Source organism: Armigeres subalbatus, chromosome 1, assembly GCF_024139115.2.
Source record: "Armigeres subalbatus isolate Guangzhou_Male chromosome 1, GZ_Asu_2, whole genome shotgun sequence".
Classification (NCBI taxonomy): Eukaryota; Metazoa; Arthropoda; class Insecta; order Diptera; family Culicidae; genus Armigeres; species Armigeres subalbatus.
In genome coordinates, this window is record NC_085139.1 from 174,354,346 (window position 1) to 174,379,157 (window position 24,812).

Below are 24,812 nucleotides of genomic sequence, written 5' to 3' on the forward strand. Positions count from 1 at the left end.
TGTGAAGACATTTGAAAATATTCTCTGGCATCCCTGCCCCTGCTGTTTTGCAACTTCTTCGAGTCTTGTCAAAGTTTCTGTTCGTCGGTCGTGTTCCTTCCTTTCGTGTTTACGTGCTACTCGTGATGGAGTGAAAATACCAAGTTTTCCACGTATTTTCCCATAATTTCTTATAATACTCGCCTATTTTATTATTTCCATTATGGAATATATGAAAACTGGCGATACGCCATCTATGGCGTCGAACAGTACGACGAATATAAATAAAATGTAAGTCCCATATAAGCCACATTGTTTTCATTCTTAAATCATAACCTCATTTTTATGTTTTGTAGTCTTTGCTGCGAATGCGGAACTCCCATTGAGCCAAATCCGTCCAATATGTGCGTGGCTTGCTTACGCACGCATGTGGACATTACAGCCAATATTCCCAAACAGGCGGTCGTTTTCTTCTGCCGGAACTGCGAACGATATCTGAACCCTCCCAGTGAATGGGTTCAGTGTAGTTTGGAATCGAAGGAGCTGTTGTCGGTTTGCTTGAAGCGTTTGAAAGGATTGAAGGAAGTTAAGCTGGTCGATGCTGGCTTCGTATGGACGGAACCTCATTCCAAGCGGATAAAGGTAAAACTGACGGTCCATGGAGAAGTTATGGATGGAGTGGTGCTGCAGCAGGTTTTCGTGGTTGAATTTACCGTCAACAATCAGATGTGCGACGATTGCCACCGGACGGAGGCCAAAGATTTCTGGCGGTGTTTAGTTCAGGTGCGCCAGAAGGCCATCAACAAGAAAACACTTTTCTATCTAGAACAGATGATCCTGAAGCACAAGGCTCATGAAAATACACTGGGAATCAAACCGTCCCCATCGGGAGGATTGGATTTTTACTACGCAACTGATGCCCATGCTAGGAAAATGGTCGACTTTGTTCAGGCAGTACTTCCCGTTAAAGTTACTAATTCGAAGAAACTGATTTCCCACGACATCCACAGTAATTCCTACAATTACAAATATTCATATGCGCTGGACGTGGTTCCGATATCCAAGGGAAGTCTTGTTTGTTTGAACAAAAAGCTTCAGCAACAACTGGGACATATTTCGCCAATTTGTTTGGTCACTAAAGTGGCTAATGCAGTGCACCTGATGGATCCGCGGACAGCCCAAATGGCAGAAGTACAGAATATGGCATTCTGGAAGAATCCATTCGAAACGATTTGTAATCCCAAACAGATGATCGAGTTTATTGTGATGGATATTGAAATCGTGCGTGACAATGAGAAAAAGAATTTCCCGGGACAAGGACCGGTTTCATACCGTCACGTTTTGGCTGATGTTTGGGTTGTGAAGGCTTCCGAGTTGGGAATCAACGAAAATACTGTGCATATACGTTCCCATCTGGGCCATTTGCTGAAACCTGGAGATTCGGTCATGGGTTACGATTTGCAGGATGCCAACATTAACAATGCAGAGTTCGAGAAGCTCAAACAAGAATCCGTTCCCGATATTTTGTTAATCAAGAAGTACTACGATAAATCCGCCAGAAAACAGACGCGCAACTGGAAACTGAAACACCTCACCGAAGATGTAGCTCTGGACACAGATATCGAAAATGACTACAATGAGTTCCTGGAGGATTTGGAGGACGACCCAGACTTGCGACAGAATGTGAACATCTTCAAAGACAATTCAAAAGTTATTCCGGTCGATGTGAACGATATGGCAGATCCATCGGCTCCGCGCATTACATTGGAAGAAATGTTGGACGATTTGGTGCTTGATGATGTCGAAATGGCGGAGGCTTAATTACCGAGTTATTTCTGTTGAAAATAATGTTGATTGAAACATTTATTGTAGATTGATATTGGCAGGAAATTACAGTGGAAATCAAACCGAACGACCGAATTAGTTATTTGTAAAATATCACAAACATGTTAGCAATACTTTTTCTTCAAGAGTTGATTCTGATTATTCTCTCATGAATCAAAAGTGGGAATTACGTTTGACAATTTCCGACTAAGGAGGTATTCAGACTACCAGCTTTATCACTCGATATAGTGTAATCCTTATATGAAACGCTAGTCAATTGTAGATGAGTGTGGCCGATAAGCTGGATTGTACCAACTACGGCACAATCACATTATTGAATAAGGTAGGTAATCTTCCAAACGTCTTCTTATTGGCATTACATCCATTCATTAACCACTTCCACAGTTATTAACTGCGAGGTTTCTAAGCCAGGTTACCATTTTTGCATTCGTATATCATGAGGCTAACACGATGATACTTTTATGCCCAGGGAAGTCGAGACAATTTCCAATCCGAAAATTGCCTAGACCGGCACCGGGAATCGAACCCAGCCACCCTCAGCATGTTCTTACCACACGTCTTAACACGGCTTCCAAACGTATGCCGTCGAATAGTATCAATTGTTATAAAGTTCAGAGGGGGAATAGGCGCAATTCCTGGGAGTACGTTCTACCACGGATCAAGTGTACGTCGTATGCCAAATATTTTGCAGAAATGACGCAAATACAACGAGTTTAAAGTTGCTTATGAATATGATACAATCGATCGAGATCAGCTAATGCATGGACACGGTTGATCGAGTCGACGATAGATCGGGTGATGTGGGTAGGTCGAGTTTCAGGAGGATTCCCGAGTCCCTTTGGAATGCGCAGAGTGTTACGGTATGGTTACCATCGCTTTGGAGGGAATAATGCCAAGAGCTGCGATTGACACGAGTGGACTTTTTTACGAAATCTATTAAGCTATTTGGCTTTGCCGACGACATTGATGTCATGGCACACCGTGAAAAGATGAAGAAAGCCATTAGATCGAAGATGGAAGCAACACTTTTCAGACCCCCATTCCCCAGAAAATAGTACATGATATTTTTTTCTAATGAAATATCCTCACTATAGGCCCTGGGGCACACAATTGTACATGGGGAGGCAAATGTGCATTGTGCAAGAGTTATTTAGCATTGTTAGAAATTGAACTCAACATAATGGGTGAAATGACAAGAACAGGAAAGGTGAATAGCTTCTTATTTCAAAGCGCGCATTAAAATATATCTACCTGAGGTGCCTGCCAGAGTAGACGCGTCAACGCGACGTCGCGCAAAAAATACACGCAAAGGAATAACAATCAATAATAAGAAGCTGTTAAATCGTATGGACGCTTCGCTTCCCACTTCGCGTCTACTCTGGCCACACCCTAAGGCAATCCTTCTTTTGATGCACGCGATTGCCCGAAAAAAAGGGAAAATTAGCAAATGATTCCTTCTTGAAATACACGAATGATATGGAAAAATTTCCAAGCATTAAGCATTTCTCAAATTAAATTACTGACCATTGCACATTTTGGTTCATTATTTATTCCATATTTCTTTTTAATATAAGACATATCGCATACAGAAAATACTCATTTTAGACTGATTTACGCTTTTATGGAAATTTAAAGTTAGGTCCAGTAAAGCAGATCCATTTTTCATGTACGTTTGATATCACTGTTCATCCCGGCTGGCGACTGTTCTTCAAGGTTCGTTGTTTTAGTTGGTTTCGGTATCCTAAAAATAGAAAACATAAATTTGATTGACAAGACAAAATAAGGAAAGTAATTTGGCATTTCATGTTATTTACACTAATATGTAAATGAGTTTAGTGACGGAGTTTCAAACGAGTCTAACCAGAGACTGACCCGCAGACAAGCTGGCGGCTATTACCGCTCGCGGAAAACTGGATACAAGTGCGAAAAAACAGAATCGTATAGGCAGCCCTCACAGAGAAGTGATGATCGAAGGAGGACAAAAATTCAGCAATCCAGTTTTCCGCGAGGGGTAATGGCCGCCAGCTTACCTGCGGGTTAGTCTCTGATTTGACGTTTGTGGAGGTCAACTGCACCCACCGCTCCGAGAATTCTGACCAATGTGGCATATAAGAAGGTACTGATGAAGTGAATTCAAGCCTTCTTCTATGCCACATTGATCAAAATGCTCGGAACGGTGGGTGCAGTCGACCTTCATTAGTGGCGATGGAGCCATAGTTAAGGATGTGGATGTCCCTTCATCGCTAGCGAAACATAAGTACAAATAGCGATTATTTTCATTATCAATGGAACTGATCTGTTGTAGCGTGGCTGAACTGTAATTATCGAGAAACTTCGTAGCTCCAGCGTGGAGAACGAAGAGTCCAGCATTCGGAACAAGGAAGCTGTTGGGGGTGTGTTCCCACGAGATACCTGGCAAGTTAAAGTCACCAAGTACGATAATGTGATCAATAGCATTAGGAGCCTCAAGGATCTACGAAACGAAATCGCAGTGAATTCCAACATAATTAATATCGTGGGTTCGATCAGGTGGGATGTATATTGCACAAAGAAGCAGCTTACGATCGCCCAACTCGATTGACGTCCAAACCTGCTCAAGACATTCTCAGGACGAATCTTCGGCTTGATTTAACAGCGACCAATACACCTCCTCCGGATTTTTTTCCGGATGTTGCTATGACTCCGGTTGCAACGGAAAACTTCATATCCAGAATCGAACACCTGACTAGAAAGCGTGTTCTCATTGAGCCATGTTTCGATGAAGATGACGATGTCATATCACTGATCAGTTATATTCTTCGATGGAAGAATTGATGCCGCCCACATTTTGGTATCCTTCAGGCAGAGAAGACCTAGTTGCTGTATTGTACTTGCCTGCCGATGGTGTGCGGAAGACCTCCTCGTCCAGCTCAAACACAGGACCGCGGTCCGGGTCGACAGGGACGACTGTAATTCGCTGGCTGGATGGCTCGACTGTGATGAGTGAACCAGAGGCTTTCTCATGACTGATGGCAAGTTTGCGTCCCAGGTTGGATGATGTACTCAAGATGCCAGAAAGAGATGTTCGAGGGTTTTGGAGAATTTCTTCATCAACGTTGGGTACTGGAGATGGTTTGCGGAAAAGCTCTTCGCAAACCCCAGACACAGAACCGAGACGACTGTTGAACGGTGGCAGGGAGGGCTCAGAGGCTTCCATAAAGCTTAGGGCAAGCGTGCATCCCGGAGATCGAGGAGAAAGTGTTTGATACGTTGGTTGCGATCTGGGTTCTTCAATGCTGATGAATTTCGAGCTTTCCGTGGAAGAGTGAGATAGGCTGCATTCTGGAGGTATGAGAGATGCAACTACCAAAGGGATATTCAAGGCAGACGTGCTGGAAGCGATATGTATTTGAGAGCGTGTACAGTTCTGATGAGCTGGGTAATTGCCTGCGTATTGATTTTTGAAGGCCTCTTCACCGATCCCAAACACAGCACCGGGACGACTGCAGGCCGCTGGCAGGAAGGGCTTGACTGTGATAAGGGGTTCAGAGACGTTCATTATGCATGAGGCAGGGGTGCGTCCCAGCGGCGATGCGAATCCTCATTAATAGGCAAATCAGAGACCTTGATATAAGATATTGCAACCTCCAAAGCCACACTGGCAGTGCTGTGCAGCATCGGTGTCGACTAATTTCGTCTAGTCCGGAAGTTGGAGTTGAAAATTGAGAGAGGCTCGATGCAGGAGATATTACAACGGCATCCACATGTTTTTTGATCCGCTGTCGTCAAATTCGTTGAACAGAATGCCTTTTGGCCATGTAGGGGGAACGGGGCAATATGGACCACCTAAGGAAATCGTTCCGAAAAGCACTGAAAAGCTCAAAAAACATCATTCAAATGTAGTTGACTTTTTCTAGGGATTGTTACCTTTCATATCACATTGATCAATGATGAAATATGCGTTTGGAAATTGTTGGAATTCACCTTTGAAAATGTGTTTATTTTAATGTGTGCTCCCGACTATACTCCCGAATATGAGACACCATATGGGGCAGTATGGGCCACCGTTACAAACGTTGTTTTGGGAGAGAATAGTGTCGTAATATGGATGAATATGAGATTTCTTATGGGAGTTCAACAATAGGCGACAAAATTAGGGGAAACCGCCAAATGTTGAACGGCTAATTTTGTCGCCTATTGTTGAACTCCCATAAGAAATGCACATGCGTTCAACAATAGGCGAAGAAATTAGCCGTTCAACATTTGGCAAATTACCCTAGCCGTTCAACATTTGGCGGTTTCCCCTACCGATCCTTCGTCGCAGCGTCTTTTTAGAGATGGTGGGCGAATGATGTCTCTTGTTGACAAATTCGTGGGTGTTGAGGATGCAATTCCTTTGGACAACTGTGCAATTTGTTCAGTTCGACATTGGCAATATCTTGTCGGTTGGCCATGGAACTAAGTACCTCGCCAAACGACGACACATGCACATTTCACTAATTGATTTACTTTCCGACCGCACAAAACAAAACTAAGCACTCGGATCCACCACCGATACGAAATATGCACAATCGCGAACCAAATATATTTGCAATTTACTCCTCTAAATATCTTTAAGTTATTTGAAACTAGATTTTTATAACGAGTTTACCAGAGCTTACCGTTGGATCACAATCTGCACAATGCCAGGAATACCCACGACGTTTAGGCGATTTCTTCACTGGAGGATCCAAGCAGCCGAAGTGATAGTTCTTGTGGCACTCATCACACCTAGAATTCAAACATATTTTATTACTTCTAATACCTGTTTTACCAACAAATTGGATAAATTCTTACTGCACAATATTGTTAGACATTCCGGGTTGATTGCAGACATCGCAAGTCAGTTCGCCGCCAGCGGCTGATGAGTTATTTCCGGAGGATGAGTTCAACGATGCGTTCAGCCGGCTTGGTCTCATTAAACTGAGCCGTCGGCCTCGACCACGGCCGGCAGCAGCCGGTGGTGGTGATGATTGTTTCGTGCCAATAACCGGTACGGATATTGCTGCACCCACTGACGAAGGGATGGGCGACTTCACTGGAGAAAGTATAGCAGGAGCAGACGTGCTTGCCTTAGCGGGTTCGGGTTTGATTGGAATTTTGGTGCTGGGTACAATGGCTGGTGAGTTGAGTGGAGTACTTTTGTGCTGCAGGAAAAATAAGAATGTTTAGTGGTAAGATACAGTATTTAGAAAATTAAAATATAGGAACATGAATAACAAAATACCTACCGCAAATATTGGAACACTGTGCCAATAATTGGATTAATTATTCTAAGTAAACACAATGGATTCTGATGCAATTATAATTTGCTTTGCATACATAAATCAGAGTTTGTGAGCATTCGAATGCACTCTCAAGGTAGCTTGTTTTTCTCTAGTTTTACCTAATATAATACTTATATATTAGAGTGGGACGCAGTTGTATGAAAAAACACAAACTTTATCCGATCAAGTGAGATCAAGGTTTTTCTGAATCGTTTTGGGACCCCAATCAACAGTGCAAAATATGGGCTTGATTGGTTGCAACCTCGCATGCCGCATCGCATGGAGATTAGTATGTGAAAACGTACTTTTTCGCATTTTTGCTCTTAGCAGCTTCAATTTATCATCAATCACGTAACTCAATACGTTAGCATATAGTCTGAAAGGTGCCGAAAGACTTTGCCGAAGAAGGTATGTAGCTGGAAGATCTACAAAAAATGTTATTACGTTTCGAAAATTGATTGTTTAAATAAACCATATGCAAAAAATCAATGTTTCTGCCAGCACTGCCAGATCAATTACAATTAATTACAATCAATTACAATTTTAAAATAACCGACCCGGTGACAAGCGCGGTGTCATCATCATCAATAGACATAGACCGCTGTCATCATTGAAACGCAGTATGAAAAAAAATTATAGCTCAGCACATCCAGGCTACGATTTGGCGATGGGATAAACAATAGGATGTCAGTAGCCTGGAAATAACACTCAGCTAAATTATTGGACTACGTAGGTAGTTCGGCGGTGCTGGCAGAATAAACCATTTTTTGCAAAATGGTTTGAACACTCAATCTTTGACGAGATATAACTTTTTTCGTGAACGTTCCAGCAACTTGCCATGTTCGGCAAAGTTTTTCGGCATCCTTTAGGTTATACTTTAACGCAATGTGCCATTTGGTTTACGATGAACTGAAACCTCTAGAAATAGAAATATACGTTGCAAAATTATACGTTCTCCCATACTAATTTCCATACAAACTTCAAACGCGATGCGGAAAGCGAAAAACCATTGATTTGATAAAATTAAGTTAAGTTCTCTCACTCACCACAATAGATTCGCTGCTTGTCGAGGGCCTTGGTGGTTCTATGCTATCGTTAGGAACGTAGAATATTGTATGGGTATTAGAACCATCTAGTACTGATTTGATCTACAAGAGAGACAATTATTTAGTTTAATAAACCAACAACAGAAAGCGATCACACTTCGCAACCTTAATTTTGATCCGAGGCCTATTGTCGTCCGACGGAACAGAGCAGACAGCATGTGGGACGCTGCTGCCGCCGCTTCCACCGACATCGTTGGGATTTTCGATATCGTGGTTCTTCCGCTTCCGTTTGCGCTTGTGCTCTTTTGTGGGGGACCCGTCTTCGTGCGGCGACCGATTTCGATGTTTTTCTTTTTTTCGCTTGCTGTGTTTGTGCGAGTGATTGCGGAAAGGAGCCCCGGAAGGGTGGTTTTCGGTTTCGACCGGTATGGAAGGTATCGGAACTAAAGGGACAAACGATTGTTCCACCATCGCTGCTGGTTGTATAGCTTCGACAGACCCTATGGATGTAGTGGACGTTGTTGCTGTGGATATAGTCTCTTGAGAAGATGATCCAGAGGCAATAGGTTCCTTCGGTTCAACTAATGGTTTCGACGCTGGCGAAGTCTGCTCCCTGCCTTCTAGTAACGGTGTCGAAGGTTTTGTCTTTTCCTTCTTTTTATCTTTCTTAATCTCTTTCTGCTTGATTTCAATAGGTGACAGTTTGGGAATATCATCTTTAACAGTTACAGACTCGTCGACCACAGGCTTCACAGATGTTGTAGACTCCGGTTTCGGTTTGTCGTCTTTTATTTCAATTTTCAAAACGGGCTTGACATCCTCACTCATCTCATTAGGCTTTTTCTTGCGACCTTTTTTCACCAAGGATTTATCAGACAATTCCATCGAAGTTTCCCTAGAAGCTTCTTTATCGGTCAAATCCAGGGCAATTTTTTTAATTTCCAGAACCACTTCTTTGGTTTCGATACCATTCAAAGTAGTTTTAATGGGACTATTTTCAGCTGTGCTGGTGTTGCCACTAACGCTAGCACTTTTCCGCAAACGTTTCGGCACAAATTCAGGAGATCTGTCAAATTCTGGCGATGGCATGTCGTACGGAACGATAATTCCATCTTTGCTGTAGCGTGTTCTTGATTTCCTCGGAGCCTTCGGTAGTATAACGTTTTCCGGACCGGAATCATCAGACTTATCACATTCAGAACACTGCCAACCGTAAAGTTTAGATTTTTTAGGGAGCCTCGTTAGTGGAGGATTCAAACAACCAAGATGATAGTACAGATGACATGTGTCGCATTTGGCTAGAAGATGCTGATCTGAGCACCGCTTACAGATTCCGCACTCGTTCAATAGCTCTTCGCTGTTTTGTTTGCACTGGGTACTCAAAATGCGGCCGGTGTCATCGCGCTTTCCCGGAGCAATAAGATTTTGCAATGGAAATCCAACTCCCATTTTCAAGGCAGCGGCCGTGGGAACTGTAATGGTTCTTGCTGGAGGCGTTGAGCTAGGGGTGTTTATGATTACGTTTGGATTTTGCATGGGAGGTACCGACGGAGGTTTGCCAATTTGTTCAATTGGAATTAATGGTTTATTAGGACAGAGTGCATGAATATCGTCGTACAGTTTCTTGATCGCATCTTTCAGTCCATCATTTTGGGCCATTGCCTCTTGGTTAGTTTTTACTGTTGAATCATACTTATCTCGCAGTCGCTGTTGCTCTCCTAGTAACTTTTGATTGGATGTGACTTGTCCTTGAAGATTGTTTTTGATTTCCTTGAGTCGCACTGTCCGATCCAGATAGTAACCGATAAACTCCACGCTGAAAGCTGGTGGAATGTGCCATTTTTTGCGAACATCAGACAATGCAGTCATTTGAGCTTCTTGGAATTCCATCGCTGCAGTGTCGATTCCCATGAGCTCAGCTTTCAATAGAAGCTTTTTGCATGCTGTTGCACTAGTGGTTAGCAATCGAGGCATTTTCTGCGTTGGAACCCAGGGTGGGTTCTTAGTCTCTTTGTGGATAACATACTTTTTCCTATGTTTAGCCAGTTTACGTTCTATACGTACCTGTTCTGGGGAGGGTTTTTCCAATTTCCTCGCTTCTTGTTCCACTTTCCTGTTGAAAGCTTTCAATTTGATAGCGTTGTAGTTTCGCTTTCTATGCTTGATTAACGTTTTATCTGAATGTATCTTACAATGAGCATAGAATGGATCGGCCTGATCTGCTTCTTCTGAATGCGCTTCCGATAACAGACCGGCATACTGGGCGCAAGTTACATGGAAATAGGTCTTACACATACCAGCATCGCAACCAATGCAAACTCCTGTCCTAGAAAACTTAGTATCATCGCAGAGACTGCATGTCTTTGCACCCCATTTGTTGTAGGGCATTTCAAACAGAGTCACCGACGATAACTGATCCACTTCACCAAAGGCAACACCGGGAACATAGAGCGCACAAACCAGATGCACCCATTTACCAACATCCGTCTCTTTAAAAATGCCTCCTTTATTGGGGCACAGTTCACAATCTGGATCAGCTATTCCCGCTTTACATGCCTCACAAAACCATGGCTCCGTTGAACAAGACGAAATTGTACTGCTGACGCTGTTACTTTCACTCACGCCGTAACAACCTTCATGAACCGTCACACCACATCCATCACATTCGACTATTTCGTTCTGATCATCACTCCGATCTCCCAAACATGCACAGCAAATAGGCGTGGCCAACAACTTCAACGTTGCCTTGTCAATTCCTTTTAGGCTCGGCTTCATTACTTCCTCCAAGCTGACAGGCTTCGGTGGCGCCAGTCCCGGTTTCGGAATTTCCACCACTTTGGAACCACTCGCTGTAGTTCCGCTATCGGTTCCATCTTCATCTTCGCCCTCGCCACTGCCATCTTCGTCGTCGTCATCACCCCCATTATCATCATCGTCATCATCATCACCGTCATCATCGTCACCGTCGTCTTCCTTACTGTTGGCCGAAAAGTCATCGCTATCGTCGTCGTGATCTTCGATCCTGAAATCCGAGTCCGAAGAACTTTCACCAAGATCGAAATCCAACAATGTTTGCGTTGTTAAATCGTTTCCCGATTTTCTTTTCATTGTTAAACCTGCCGTTCAAATTCCGCTAAAATGAAAGATAAAATTTAAATGACAAAATTAGTATGGCATAAAATAATAAAAAGAAATCTATCGTTATGAAATTAAATGATTTATCATAAAATAAATGTTTATGTCCTAACGGTTTGACTGAACATTAACCATTGCACAGTTATTGCCTTTCTCGTATAACAAAGTTGTACCGAAAGGCTAAATGATCACTCCAAAAACGAACTTTTGATAGGAGGCCAGAAGACCCATAGTGTTATATGTATACCAAAACACTCTAAAAACGCTCATTCATTCATTCATTTTATTTATTTAGTCTACATCTAAACAGAACACTGAATCAACAATATGACGCCACAATACACGGTTCGAGGCCACATCTCTCCATCCTCGCATACGCCCCACGCTCGCCGAGTCGTTTTGCACCTGGTCTGCCCATCACGCTCACTGCGCTCCACGCTGTCTCGTCCCTGCCGGATCGGAAGCGAACACCATCTTTGCAGGGTTGCTGTCCGGCATTCTTGCAACATGTCTAGCCCATCGTACCCTTCCGGCTTTAGCTACCTTCTGGATACTGGGTTCGCCGTAGAGCTGGGCGAGCTCATGGTTCAATCTTCGCCGCCACGAACCGTCTTCTTGCACACCGCCAAAGAAGGTCCTAAGCACCCGTCTCTCGAATACTCCGAGTGCTTGCAAGTCCTCCTCGAGCATTGTACATGTTTCATGTCCGTAGAGGACAACCGGTCTTATTAGCGCCTTGTACATGACACATTTGGTGCGGTGGCGAATCTTTTTCGACCGCAGTTTCTTCTGGAGCCCGTAGTAGGGGGTGTCCTACGAAAGGCTGAAACACATAAGGCTGAACTCAAAAGGCTGAAATCCCGAAAGGCTGAAAGTCTCAAAAGGCTGAAAGTATCAGAAGGCTGAAATGTATCGAAAGACTGAAATTGATGGGATGAAATGAATCTCAATCATACGATATGTTATACCAACTAGGTTGAGTGATTGGAAAGTGAATAATTGATAAAGAATAGAGAATAATGAATAAAGAATAAAGAATAAAAAAAAATAAAAAAATAAAGAACAAAGAATAAAGAATAAAGAACAAAACATAAAGATTAAAGAATAATGAATAAAGAATAAAGAATAAAGAATAAAGAATAAAAAATAAAGAATAAATGATAAAGAATAAAGAATAAAGAATAAAAAATAAAGAATAAAGTATAACAATAAAAAATAAAATTTGCACAGAAAGGAAGAAAGGAGGAAAGAAGGAGACGGAAGAAGAGAGAAAGAAGACGGAAGAAGAGAGAAAGAAGGCGGAAGAAGGGAGAAGGAAAAAAGATGAAATATTGAAGAAAGAACATAGAAGAAGGAAGAAAGAAAAAGTAAGATAAAGATGAAAGAAGGAATAATGATGAAGCAAGAAGAAACAAGAAAGAAGGAATGATAAAGATAATGAGGTATCCAAAGTTAGTGTGTTATCCAAAGGTATCCAAAGTGTTATGCTGAATCAGAATCCGGTAAACGGTTGTGAAGCATATACGATTGTCTAAACAGACGATCTGAGAGACGAAGGTCTTGTCGATAATGAAATAAATGATTATGGTCATTCGTATCTGACACCTTTTAAAGAAGACAAAGTCTATTTGGTCGGGGTTCAGTCAAACCACACCAAGCGCCAACGAAAAATTACCGATTTTTCTGCTCAAACTTTCGTTTAGCAGATTTAATTGATCGCAAATCGCATCGAATATCCCTCAACCCCATAACAGAGGATAACCATTTCATTCTCGCTCCACAAATCACGGTTTATAAGTTCTCTGCCGGTAATCTTCATACCTACATTTCGGGTCGCTAAGTTGGACATTTCAGATAAAAGAATGAAGAAGGAAGAAAGAAGAAGGAACAAGAATGAAGAAAACAGAAAAAAGATAAAAGAAAGACGAAGGCAAAAGGGAAAAAGGAAGGAAAATGAAGGAAGAAGAAAACAGGACAAAAGAAGAAAGTTAAAGGAACAAGGTACAAGAAAGAAGGAAGAAAAAAGAAAATGAAAGGATTAAAAAAGGTAAAAAGGTCGAAAAAAAGAAGAAAGAAGAAGGAAGGAAGTAGAATGAAGAAATAATAGAGAAAAAGGAATAAGGAAAAAGGAAGAAGGTAGAGGAAAGAAGACAGAAAGGATGAAAAATCAAAGATGAAAGAAGGAAGAAAGAAGAAGAAAAAACAAGGAAAAGGAAGAAGGAAGAAATAAGAAAGCAAAAGAAAAAAATGAAGAAGGGAGAAGAAGAGCAAAGAAAAATGAAGGATGAAGAAACCAGAAAAAAGAAGTAGGAAGAAAAAAGAAGCAACAAGGAAAGCAGAAGAAGGAAGAAGAGAATAGGAATAAGGAAGGAGACATTAAGAAGGAAGAATCATAAGGGATGAACTAAGAAGAAAGAAGATAGAGCGAGGAAGGAAGTAAAAACAGGAAGATGGAACTAGGAAGGATTGAAGAAAGAAGAAAAAAGGAAGAAATTGAATAAAAAAGAAAGAAAAAAGAGAGAGAAGGAAGTAGGGGAAAAGAAGAAAGAATAAAAAAGTAAAAGGAAGAAGAAGAAGGGAGAAGAAAAAAGAATAAAAAAATAGAAAGCAATCTAGCAAGAATCAAAAACCAAATAAAAGAATCAAGAACAATTAAGTCTTGTTCCCTTCTATTTTAACTCAAAATTTTATGAGCTGTATAGACAAAAAAATAAGAAGTCCGTATAAAAATTGGAAGGCAATAAAAAGTCACAAGAAGATTGCGGATCATTTTAGTTTGGGCCCCTTTTAACGTCAAATGTGAATTCTTCCACTAATATTGGTTTTTTACGATTTTTCAGCCTTTCGAGTTTCAGCCTTTTGTTATTTCAGCCTTATGAGTTTTCAGCATTATGTGATTCAGCCTTTCGTGGAAGACCCGTAGTAGGCCCGACTTCCACAGACGATGCGCCTTCGTATTTCACGACTAACATTGTTATCAGCCGTTAGCAAGGATCCGAGGTAGACGAATTTCTCGACCACCTCGAAGGTATCCCCGTCTATCGTACCACTGCTTCCCAGGCGGGCCCTGTCGCGCTCGGTTCCGCCCGCAAGCATGTACTTTGTCTTTGACGCATTCACCACCAGTCCAACTTTTGCTGCTTCACGTTTCAGGCGGGTGTACAGTTCTGCCACCTTTGCAAATGTTCGGCCGACAATGCACTATGGTCCAGGATACAGATTTACGCGGAAAGATGAATCTTACGCCAAAACTATATTTTTAGAAAAAAATGTTGTTCTACAAAACTGTTCGAAATAGTAAGGCCATCATTATGGTTCTACCAAAAAATAGGGTGGCCCACCATATAAAAAAAATTAGAAAATATTTTTTTTTATTTCTTAGAATATTGACATGTTATGTTCTACAAAGTTGTAGCGCAGCTTATTCCAATCAATTTTGCTAAACAAACTTTTTCTGGAGCTCTTAAGTTGGTTGATTTAGAGCAATTTTACCTAATTGGATTAGGGTGTACGTCAAAAAAACAGTATTTTTTATCTACTTTTTTCATTTAAGATTTTTCGTCTTCAGGTGACTTTTAGAGCTCAAAAAAATGCAACTTTTGATGGGTAAATATGGTGAATATCTTTTTCCTATAAAAAGTTATTATCGTTTTTCTGTCAAAATTACATTTTTTTATAAGTTGATATCTCCGGTTAGGGCAGACCAAAAAATATATTCACACGGCATCTGAAAGAGAAATTCATATTCTTTATTTTGTCGAAAAATTGGGGATATGTTATTTTTTCATCTCAAGTTTAACCAATTTTACTAAAATCATGTTTTTTCAAATAAATTGATATAACTCGACAACGGAAAAAGATACAGACGATATTCTTATAGCAAAACACGCGTTTTAAAAAGCCCCAAAAGTCTTCAGAAGGTGACATTCGTGAAAAATAAAAAAATAAATGAGCAGATCATAAATTTTGTTTTGAAGAGACACCCTAATCCTGATAAGTAAAATTACTCTAAACAAGTGAGCCTAAGAGCTACATAGGATGTTTATATAGCAAAGTTGATTGGAAAAAGCTGCGATACAACTTTTTAGAATGTCAATATTCCGCAAAATTTCACGTTTTTATAAAATGGCCCACCCTATTTTTCGGTAACTCTATAATAAGGGCCCAAGTATCCAGAACAACTTTGTAGAACAAACTTTGATACTTAGAAGTATGCTTCAGACCGAAAATGCATTTTTTCTCGTAAATCTTGCAATACGATGATAATGATAAAACTTATAAAAAGGGTTAAAGCTGTAGATTTTTTATTTTCCATTTCTCACGAATGTCATGTTCTGAAGACTTTTGGGGCTTTTCAAAACGCGTGTTTTGCTATAAGAATATCGTCTGTATATTTTTCCGTTGTCGAGTTATAATAATTTATTTGAAAAAACATGATTTTAGTAAAATTGATAAAACTTGAGATAAAAAAAAATAACATATCCCCAATTTTTTGACATAATAAAGAATATTAATTTCTCTTTCAAATGCCGTATAAAAATATTTTTTTGGTTTGCCCTAACCGGAGATATCAACTTATGAAAAAAATGTTATTTTGACAGAAAAATGATTATAACTTTTGATTGGAAAAATATATTGAGCATATTTATCCATCAAAAGTTATATTTTTTTGAGCTCTAATAGTCACCTGAACACGACTTTTTCGAGAAATCTAAAACAAAAAAAAGTAGATTAAAAATACTGTTTTTTTAAGGTACACCCTAATCCAATTAGGTAAAATTGCTCTAAATCAACCAACTTAAGAGCTACAGAAATATTTTTTTTAGCGAAATTGATTGGAATAAGCTACGCTACAACTTTGTAGAACATAACATGTCAATATTCCGAGAAATAAAAAAAATATTTTCTATTTTTTTTCAAATGATGGGCCACCCTATTTTTCTGTAGATCCATAATGATGGCCTTACTATTTCGAACAATTTTGTAGATCAACAGTTTTTTCTAAAAAATATAGTTTGGGAGTAAAATGCATCTTTCCGCATAAATCTGAATCCTGGACCATTGTGCAATGTCTATGTCATGCGCGAAACAAATAAATTGACTGGATCTGATGAAAATCGTACCCCGGCGGTTACACCCGGCTCTCCGCATGACACCTTCTAGCGCAATGTTGAACAACAGGCACGAAAGTCCATCACCTTGTCTTAGTCCCGGTATTCACGTGATGGTGGTTGGTGGATGGTGATTGCTCGAAAGTTCTCACACTCTAACTTGTCGCCTTTCTTGTAGATGGGGCATATAACCCCTTCCTTCCACTTCTCCGGTAGCTGTTCAGTTTCCCAGATTCAGACTATCAGTTTGTGCAGGCAAGTGGCTAGCTTTTCCGGGCCCATCTTGATGAGCTCAGCTCCGATACCATCCTTACCAGCTGCTTTATTGGTCTCATTCATATTTTTCATATTTTTTAGTATTTTTTTACACGAGAAAGGCAATCGAAGTCACCCTGATGCATTTGCGGGCTTGTCTGGTGCCACGTAGCTCAAAACACTCATCGTTTTCCCGGATGACCAGCCCGACTGGCATCATGCTCGCTATCACGCAGAGCGTGTGATATCGTTCGGTAGGCAGATATCATTCATTTTATTTATTTTTATTTTTTTTATTTTTTTTTTACAAGGGAGAATGCATTTACACACTAACCCAGTACACGTGCATTGTAGTTGCCAAACTACCACACGGAAGTGTACTGGAGTGTCGGACTCGACCATACCGGTAATACCGACTAACCTCCCTTGGGCTCCACCATCGTTTCCCCCAGGAACTACCTCGCAGTACTACTTCTGGGGGGATGGCAGTACTAAGCGTACTCGCTCATTATCGCTCACACAGGCACTCGTCCTATGCGAGACTGACTTGGGTTCTCGCACACCATTCACTCCATTTGAGTCTTACTTGGATGCTCTCCCGGGCGCTCCGCTGCCATGCCTCGAGGTGTCAATAGCGGTAACTGCCTGGGCCTACAGATATTACGCTACGACACTCCTGCCTCAGCACGAGCAGATCAATCACACCACTGCCGAAGCAGACCACACGCTACCCTGCCGAAGCAGGGACACTCCCCATGCACAACTGTAGGTGTGTGGGTACAACCCACTGCTACCCTGCCGCCGAAGCAGCTTCTCCAAAGACCATTCGCTCCATGTGACCCTTTTTCGGGTGCTCACTCTAACACTCCACTGCAATGCCTCGAGGTGTCGATGGGTACCTCGACTCCTACCTCAGCATGTGCAGTCCATACTCAGACTTCTGCTGCGCTTCGAGGTGACAATAGCGGCGACACGCTATGACACTCCTGCCTCAGCACAACCAGATCACTCACTCCCTGCCGAAGCAGCTCACGCGCTACCCTACCGAAGTAGGGACACTCCAACTCACTCTAACACTCCACTGCCATGCCTCGAGGTGTCGATAGCGGTATGTAGGGACCAATCAACGATACTACGCTACGACACTCTTACCTTAGCATGTGCAGTCCATACTCAGACTTCTGCTGCGCTTCGAGGTGACAATAGCGGTGACGCGCTATGACACTCCAGCCTCAGCACAAACAGATCACTCACTCCCTGCCGAAGCAGCTCAAGCGCTACCCTACCGAAGTAGGGACACTCCACATGCCAATTGGCACTCCCTGGGCTTGTGCTTCTGAAGCGGCACACAGTCGCTTTGATAGAGTCCGCTTACCCACTTGTGCCCACTTGTGGTTTTTTGGGAGGGATTTTAGCAGAGCCCACTGCTAAATCCCACCACGCCCTAGGCAGTTCTCCCTGACTCGCAGACAGCTGGGGAGGGGTCGTCAAGCCCTTGGACATGGTCCATGCTGTCCCTGCTGCCCCCAGGCAGATATCACTCTGGAACACATCAAGCGTTACGTGTTCTCCATCTTCCGCAGGCAACTGGTTACTCCCAGAGCTCTTGCCCAGAACGGGCCGAAAAGAAATTATCTGAAATCTGAACACGTTTTGCCTTTCTCGTACACTAAGTATACCGAAAAGCTATATGTTTGCTCCAAAAACAAACTTTTTATAGAAGGCCCGTAGACCCATAGTGTTGTATAGCAATCGACATAGCTCGACGAACCGAGGTGATGTCTGTCTGTGTGTGTATTTTGGCAAAAAACTCACTTATTTTTTAGGCACTTATCATTCACCGATTTGCTCGCAACATGTACCTTCCGCCATCTGCACCACACCATAGGTGGTACGCAGCACTTTCCTTTCGAAAACTCCCAGTGCGCGTTGGTCCTTCACGAACACCGTCCAGGTCTCGTGTCCGTAGAGAACTACCGGTCTAATAAGCGATTTGTAGATAGTCGGCGGCGGTTGTAGATTGGTACGGCGGCGAACTCTATTCGATCGGAGCGTTTTGCGGAGTCCAAAGTACGTACGATTTCCTGCCATGATGCGTCTCCAAATTTCTCTGCTGGTATCGTTATCGGCGGTCACCAGTGAGCCCAAGTACACGAATTCTTCAACCACCTCGATTTCATCACCACCGATAGAAACTCGTGGTGGGTGGCTTACATTGACCTCTATTGAGCCTCTTCCTGTCATGTACTTCGTCTTCGATGTGTTGATGACTAGTCCAATCCGTTTAGCTTCGCTTTTCAGTCTGATGTAGGCTTCCTATATCCTCTCAAAGTTACGTGCCATGATATCAATGCCGTCGGCGAAACCAAATAACTGGACGGACTTCGTGAAAATCGTACCACTCGTGTCAATCCCTGCCCTTCGTATTACTCCCTCCAAAGCGATGTTGAATAGCAAACACGATAGATCATCACCTTGCCGTAACCCTCTACGCGCGTTTCGAAGGGACTCGAGAGTTCCCCTGAAACTCTAACTACGCACATCACCCGGCCCATCGTCGCCTTGAACAACCGTATCAGTTTATCCAGACATCCGTTTTCGTGCATTAGCTACCATAGCTGGTCCAGATCATATGCGGCTTTGAAGTCGATAAACAGATGATGTGTGGGCACGTTGTAATCGCGGTATTCTGCAATACCTGACGTACGGCGAACACCTGGTCTGTGGTAGAGCGTTCACCCATAAATCCCGCCTGGTACTGCCCAACGAACTCTCTTGCAAACCTCCCAAACCTTGGTAATTACCCAGTGCAGCGCTCTAGCCAGTGCCTCACCACCGTGTTTAAACGGCTCTCCTGGTATTTGGTCAACTCCAGGGGCTTTGTTTTTTTCAGCCGGCCGATATCCTCCGGGATTTATTGGAGATTCGGAGCTGATACTCGCATGTTCTGCGCGCGTGCTCCTAGGTCCATTACCATACCACCACCGTTGTCTGCCACATCGCTATTCAGGTGCTCTTCGTAGTGCTGCCGCCACCTTTCTCTGATCCGGGGGCCACCGTGCCTAGTGCAGCGGTTGCGGTGCTTCCAAAGGCGGATCGAATATCTCTCCATCCATCTTCAAGCGAAGCTGCGCCTAGATGCTCTTCCGTTGGGAGTGCCGCTTCCAGCTTCTGCGCGTAGTCTTGGGCTAGTCTAGTAGTCTTGTAGCCGCCTAATGTTTAGCAGCGGCGGACGACTCCGACGCGTGTTGTACACCGTCAAGAGTTTTGAGCGCAGACATACTGCAACGAGGTAGTGGTCGGATTCAATATTCGCACTGCGGTCGGAGAAGAATTTACCGTCGATTAGGACGTGCTCGTTTTGGTTTCCCATTACTTGATTAGGTGATTTCCATGTGGCCTTGTGGATATTCTTGCGGGGGAAGAAAGTGCTTCGGACTACCATTCTGCGGGAGGCTGCAAAGTTTATGCATCGTTGGCCGTTGACGTTCGATACGGTATGCAGTGCAGACTATCCGGTCCGATGACTGGTCTATACATTTTCTCCCTTCCTACCTGAGCGTTCATGTCACCGATGACGATTTTGACGTCCCGCAGTGGGCATCCATCGTATGTCTGCTCCAGTTGTGCTTCTTTCTCTTCGTCGGATCTCCCTTCGTGTGGGTTGTGCACGTTGATGATGCTATAGTTGAAGAATCGGCCTTTTATCCATAGCTTGCACATCCTTGCGTTGATTGGCTACCACCCAATCACGCGTTGGCGCTTCTTTCCCAGCACAATGAAGCCGGTTTCCAGCTCGTTGGTGGTGCCACAGCTTTGGTAGAAGGTAGCCGATCAATGCCCGCTTTTCCACACTTTCTGTCCTGTCCAGCAGATTTCCTGCAGCGCTACGACCGCGAAGTTGCGGGGCGGGGATGTAATTGATCGTAGATTATTTGTCGCAACCTGCGAAGCCTAGTGACGTGCAGTTCCATGTTCGCTTCCAATCGTGATCCTTAATTCGTCGCCTACGTCGTTGCCGATTGTATCGAATCGTATTATCTTTTTTGTCGTTCGTAATGGTTGTTTTTTAAGGCGGCTTATTGGGCCTGCGCAAACCTCCTGTCTCCTGTCTTTGATGCATCTTATCTAACATCTAGACTAGAAAGCGAATTCAAAAAAGAACGGTAATTCCAATAAATGTGACTTAACTAAAACTCAGTCTCATTGGCAGGAAATGATCCTTAAACAGTATGAGTGACATACTTAGGAACATACTGAAAGTGGTGGAGTTTATTTGAACTTTCGTACATATTGTTAAGCAGAAAAATCGAGCGATTCAAAAATTTGCGCTAAAATCCCCCACCAGTGGCACAATTTTAAAAAGCTCATAAAGGACGCATTTCATGACACAGGAGTGAGATCAATATATCAAAAGAAAGCCATTTTTAAATAGTTAAAAGAGCAACATTAATACAAGGTAACAACTGATCATGGTTTGAACTACATTGTAAAATGCAGTCATGTTCTACTGCTGTCCGCTATAGCGCTGCATGCGCCTAGCTGGAGCATTTTGTTTACATTTCTAAAAAGAAAAAATCGCAATTTTTGTATCCATAATTTAGGCGATTTTCACATGTTTCGAGTTACTAATCTAATGCGAGAAGATGAATACTAAAACAAATTTGGTTTTCTATAGGTTTCCTGAGCGTTTCATGCATGTAATTAGTATTATATTTAGGAGCTGCTGCCAGTAGTTCAAACCATGAACAGTGTAGTTCAAACCATAGTACGAATCTATGTAATGTAATTGTTAAGTTTTTTCAATGAAACTAAGCATAAATATGTGAACCCAGGATGTTTTTAGAAAGATAATGAACTAAGCTTCCATATAAACTAGAGTTCGCAGTTGTAACATGTCTCTATAATGAAATAAATGAACTTTATTCTGACGGCTCATCTGATGCCTGCCATTTACACTCAGTTTTTATTTCTGCAGCTCGGCAGAAATCCGCACAGCCGTGCGCCAGCAAAATGACGGCAAAAATGACGTTTGTTAGCTGATGATTTTCGGCAAATTATTTGCTGATTTTCAGCAATTTTGACAGAAATCTCGGCAAAAAACATGTTTGCTGGGGCACGGCTGTGCGAATCTCGGTAAAAGTTCAACATTTTGCTGAGATCCCGGTAAAAAAAATTAAGTGTGTTTGGTTTAAACCATGATTGGATACCCTATTCATTTATTGCATTTGATTAATGAAGAATGAATCAGAAATGAATGAAAAACTCAACTCGTGAGTAACTAGATTAGAATATATATTACATTGATCGGGACCCTCAATAGAGCCAGAAATTAATAGATTTTTTTTATTTAAAGTTGTTTTTTTTGTTATAATTTTATTCTACTGGATTCGCCGTGGGCAGTAAAGTGGTAAAACTTATGTGTACACTGACTGAGGATACTGTCTTAAAAAGTGTTTCTACCATTTTCATTTGTACAATAAATAATGGACACTGGAATTAACATAAGTTGTATCAGAGATAAACATGTCATTAAAAACGAAAGCGAGGGACAATTTGTTTAGGCTCTGTTGTTTGTAGTGCCGCTGAGACAGAAATTTGCATTTAAAAAGGATTAATAAATGGCAAATAGATCAATAAAATGAGTTGAATGTACGATGTTGAAAGTAAATTAGAATCGTTTAGTTGCTTGTGAGTTGAGGCGTAGTATTGACAATCGATAGCCAAGACAGTAAAAGCACAGACAAACAGACGTAACACTGAAGATATTCCCATCGACCATGACCTCAACGGTCGTTTTAAATTCAACTGTTTGCGAGTTTCACATCCAGGGGCGCGCGCATCGTATACCTTTGTATTTGACATCTCACACTAGCGCCTTCTGTTGACATTGTCGTACTAAACTTTGTTTCGTACAACATGCACGTTAGGTGGTAGTAAAATAACTGGGCGATGGTTTTTGAAACAAATTCTTCTAGCTGTTACGTCTGTTTGTCTGTGGTAAAAGTTCGAGCATGAATAAAAGTATCAATAGAAATACCTAATAAACTTGCAAATTTCAATCACATTATTATTGGAAAGGAAAGGCCGGAAGTTTTCTTTTATCTTTGTACGAAATGATGAGACAGACCCTAATTTCCATTCATAGTTACTACGAAGGTTTTTACAAAACAGCATTATACCTACTGGGCAACAAACTACATGCTGCAAACAAAATTCTAATTTTGTACCATTGTTGATCATTTCTAGTAGAAATTTTCTACAAATTGCATTTGCTGTAATTTACGTACAGATCTGAATCTAAAACCAGTAACAACTCACCTCAGGATCAGCGACCAGAGTTTGCAAACAAAAACAAACTATTCCTAACCTCCAAACTGCAGTATTTCCTTTTCACTCTTGCCAGCTCTTTGCCGCCTACCACCCACTCGGACCACTCTTCCACCGTAACGACACTAACCGGATAATGTCACTCCAGGACGTTCGAAAATTGATGTTTTCACCTCCGAATAGAAGTGCTTTCCGGAAACACGACCAACAATCGGATTCAAACAGACTTCATGCACTGTTCGCACTATGTTAGGCAGGCAAAAATTGTTTTTTCTCAGAAAATTAGCACTTTTTTCGACACGAACAACAGCGCCCGATGAAAATCTTTTCTTTTTAGTGACGACGGCTGCTGTCAAACTCATTTGCATGTGTGCGTGAAACATTTCGTTGCGTCACTCTCGAGCAATGTGTGCGGACTCTATTGGCGAATTTAAATGGAACTGATGATAAGCATCGTAGAGAGCAGCACGTTCGTGTAAAAGATAGAAAATCCGTTTGGCAACGCGAGTGCCACCTGTTGTTGTTTAATAATTTAACATTATTCAAGAAAATTTACACTGAAGAAAAAATATCTCATGATTTATGAAAAAATCTAGCGAACGAGTGAAATTATTTTTATTTTTGCCTTTCTCGTTATTTTACTCTAAAAAGGAACTTTTTATAAAAGGCTTAGAGATCCATAGTGCTATGTGGTGCTATGTGCTATCTAGTGAACGTTCGCTAGTTGGATTTTTTTCTAGTTGGGGGTTCGCTAATTTAATCCAATTAAAAAACAGCTAAACGTCAGAATTTGATGTGAAAAACGCGTTGACGTTTTGTTTTCGATCTGGCGCATAAAATTTTCCTTTGTTCAATGCAAAAAGTCAAGTCAATTAGCGAACTGCATTCGCTAGTTGGGGTGAGGTCGTGCCCCAATTAGCGAACGATCACCAATCGACAAACTGAGAAAATGTCTGTCTGTCCATGTGTATAGCCCCAAACACAATGTTAGCGGAACGGCAACGAAAACGGCAAATTTGACAGAAAAAAAAAACATGGGCTAACTGTCAAATTTGCCGTCGCTGTTGTGTTTGGGGCTTATCTCTGCACACTAAATGTTCAGATTATGGATCAATCAATGTCGAAACGCGGCCTAGACCCGATAGCATTTGCCTCTCACAATGTCTAACCTAGTGAATACAAATACATGAGATACGGTATAAATTTCACTATTGAACGCGATCTTACAAACGTAAACGTAGACTCATGTTATTCCCCTAGTCTGATGAACACTAGTTCAAAAATCACGATAATATCGAAGAATTCAATAAATTTTATATTGTTAATAAAGAACCGTTCATAACACGTTTTAAAGCGTTTTAATATTTATGATCTCCTATCTACGTTTGACGTTGGCTCATCTCTTTCGTATTGTGTTCGCATACCGCATACTCGCATCGATTATGCCTCGAACTCCTGTTTCGCCTTTCTTATCATCCATGATGAAAACCAGATCCCCTACTTCTAGCCTTCTACCGTCCTCGTGCCATTTACTGCGATGATTCAGTGTCGGAAAATACTCTTTGCGCCACCTATTCCTTAACGTATTCGCCAGCGACATGCACTGCTTGTAACTGCTTCTTAGGGTAAAATCAGCAGTGATTCAAATCGTTCGGGGCTGTCAGTTTAAATATGAATCTGAAACATTCATTTTCCCAGCAGCTGTTCTAGATTCATTTTTTATACCAGTCAAATGTCAAAAAAATAAAACTGGTATAACGCTCCGTTATATTTTCTGCAGATTTGAACCACGATTGAATCACGAGATTCAAATATTTGTACGGTTC

At 41.8% G+C, this 24,812-nt stretch overlaps 2 protein-coding genes across 2 annotated transcripts; one reads left to right on the top strand and one right to left on the bottom strand.

The window, feature by feature from the left end:
• The first annotated feature begins 60 nt into the window (after positions 1-60).
• On the top strand, positions 61-1,891 carry LOC134205542 (60S ribosomal export protein NMD3). Its single transcript, XM_062680842.1, has 2 exons — positions 61-270; positions 336-1,891. The coding sequence occupies exons 1-2, from the start codon at positions 203-205 to the stop codon at positions 1,798-1,800; spliced, it is 1,533 nt and encodes a 510-aa protein (XP_062536826.1). The 5' UTR covers positions 61-202; the 3' UTR covers positions 1,801-1,891.
• A 1,466-nt stretch (positions 1,892-3,357) lies between these two features.
• On the bottom strand, positions 3,358-23,345 carry LOC134205543 (PHD finger protein 14). The gene is made up of 6 exons (XM_062680843.1): positions 22,978-23,345; positions 8,321-11,288; positions 8,156-8,257; positions 6,640-6,989; positions 6,465-6,573; positions 3,358-3,565 (listed from the first exon to the last, which is right to left on the bottom strand). The coding sequence occupies exons 2-6, from the start codon at positions 11,261-11,263 to the stop codon at positions 3,548-3,550; spliced, it is 3,522 nt and encodes a 1,173-aa protein (XP_062536827.1). The 5' UTR covers positions 11,264-11,288; positions 22,978-23,345; the 3' UTR covers positions 3,358-3,547.
• Between the last annotated feature and the right edge of the window lie 1,467 nt (positions 23,346-24,812).

What these genes read in the sequence shown, in the direction of transcription:
- LOC134205542 (XM_062680842.1), top strand. Translation starts at nt 203, where the DNA reads ATGGAATATATGAAAACTGGCGATACGCCATCTATGGCGTCGAACAGT. An exon ending in ACGACGAATATAAATAAAAT is followed by an intron (nt 271 to 335) that starts GTAAGTCCCATA and finishes TATGTTTTGTAG; the next exon opens with TCTTTGCTGCGAATGCGGAA.
- LOC134205543 (XM_062680843.1), bottom strand. Translation starts at nt 11,263, where the DNA reads ATGAAAAGAAAATCGGGAAACGATTTAACAACGCAAACATTGTTGGAT. An exon ending in GGCCTCGGATCAAAATTAAG is followed by an intron (nt 8,258 to 8,320) that starts GTTGCGAAGTGT and finishes TCTCTCTTGTAG; the next exon opens with ATCAAATCAGTACTAGATGG. An exon ending in ATGTCTAACAATATTGTGCA is followed by an intron (nt 6,574 to 6,639) that starts GTAAGAATTTAT and finishes TTTGAATTCTAG; the next exon opens with GTGTGATGAGTGCCACAAGA.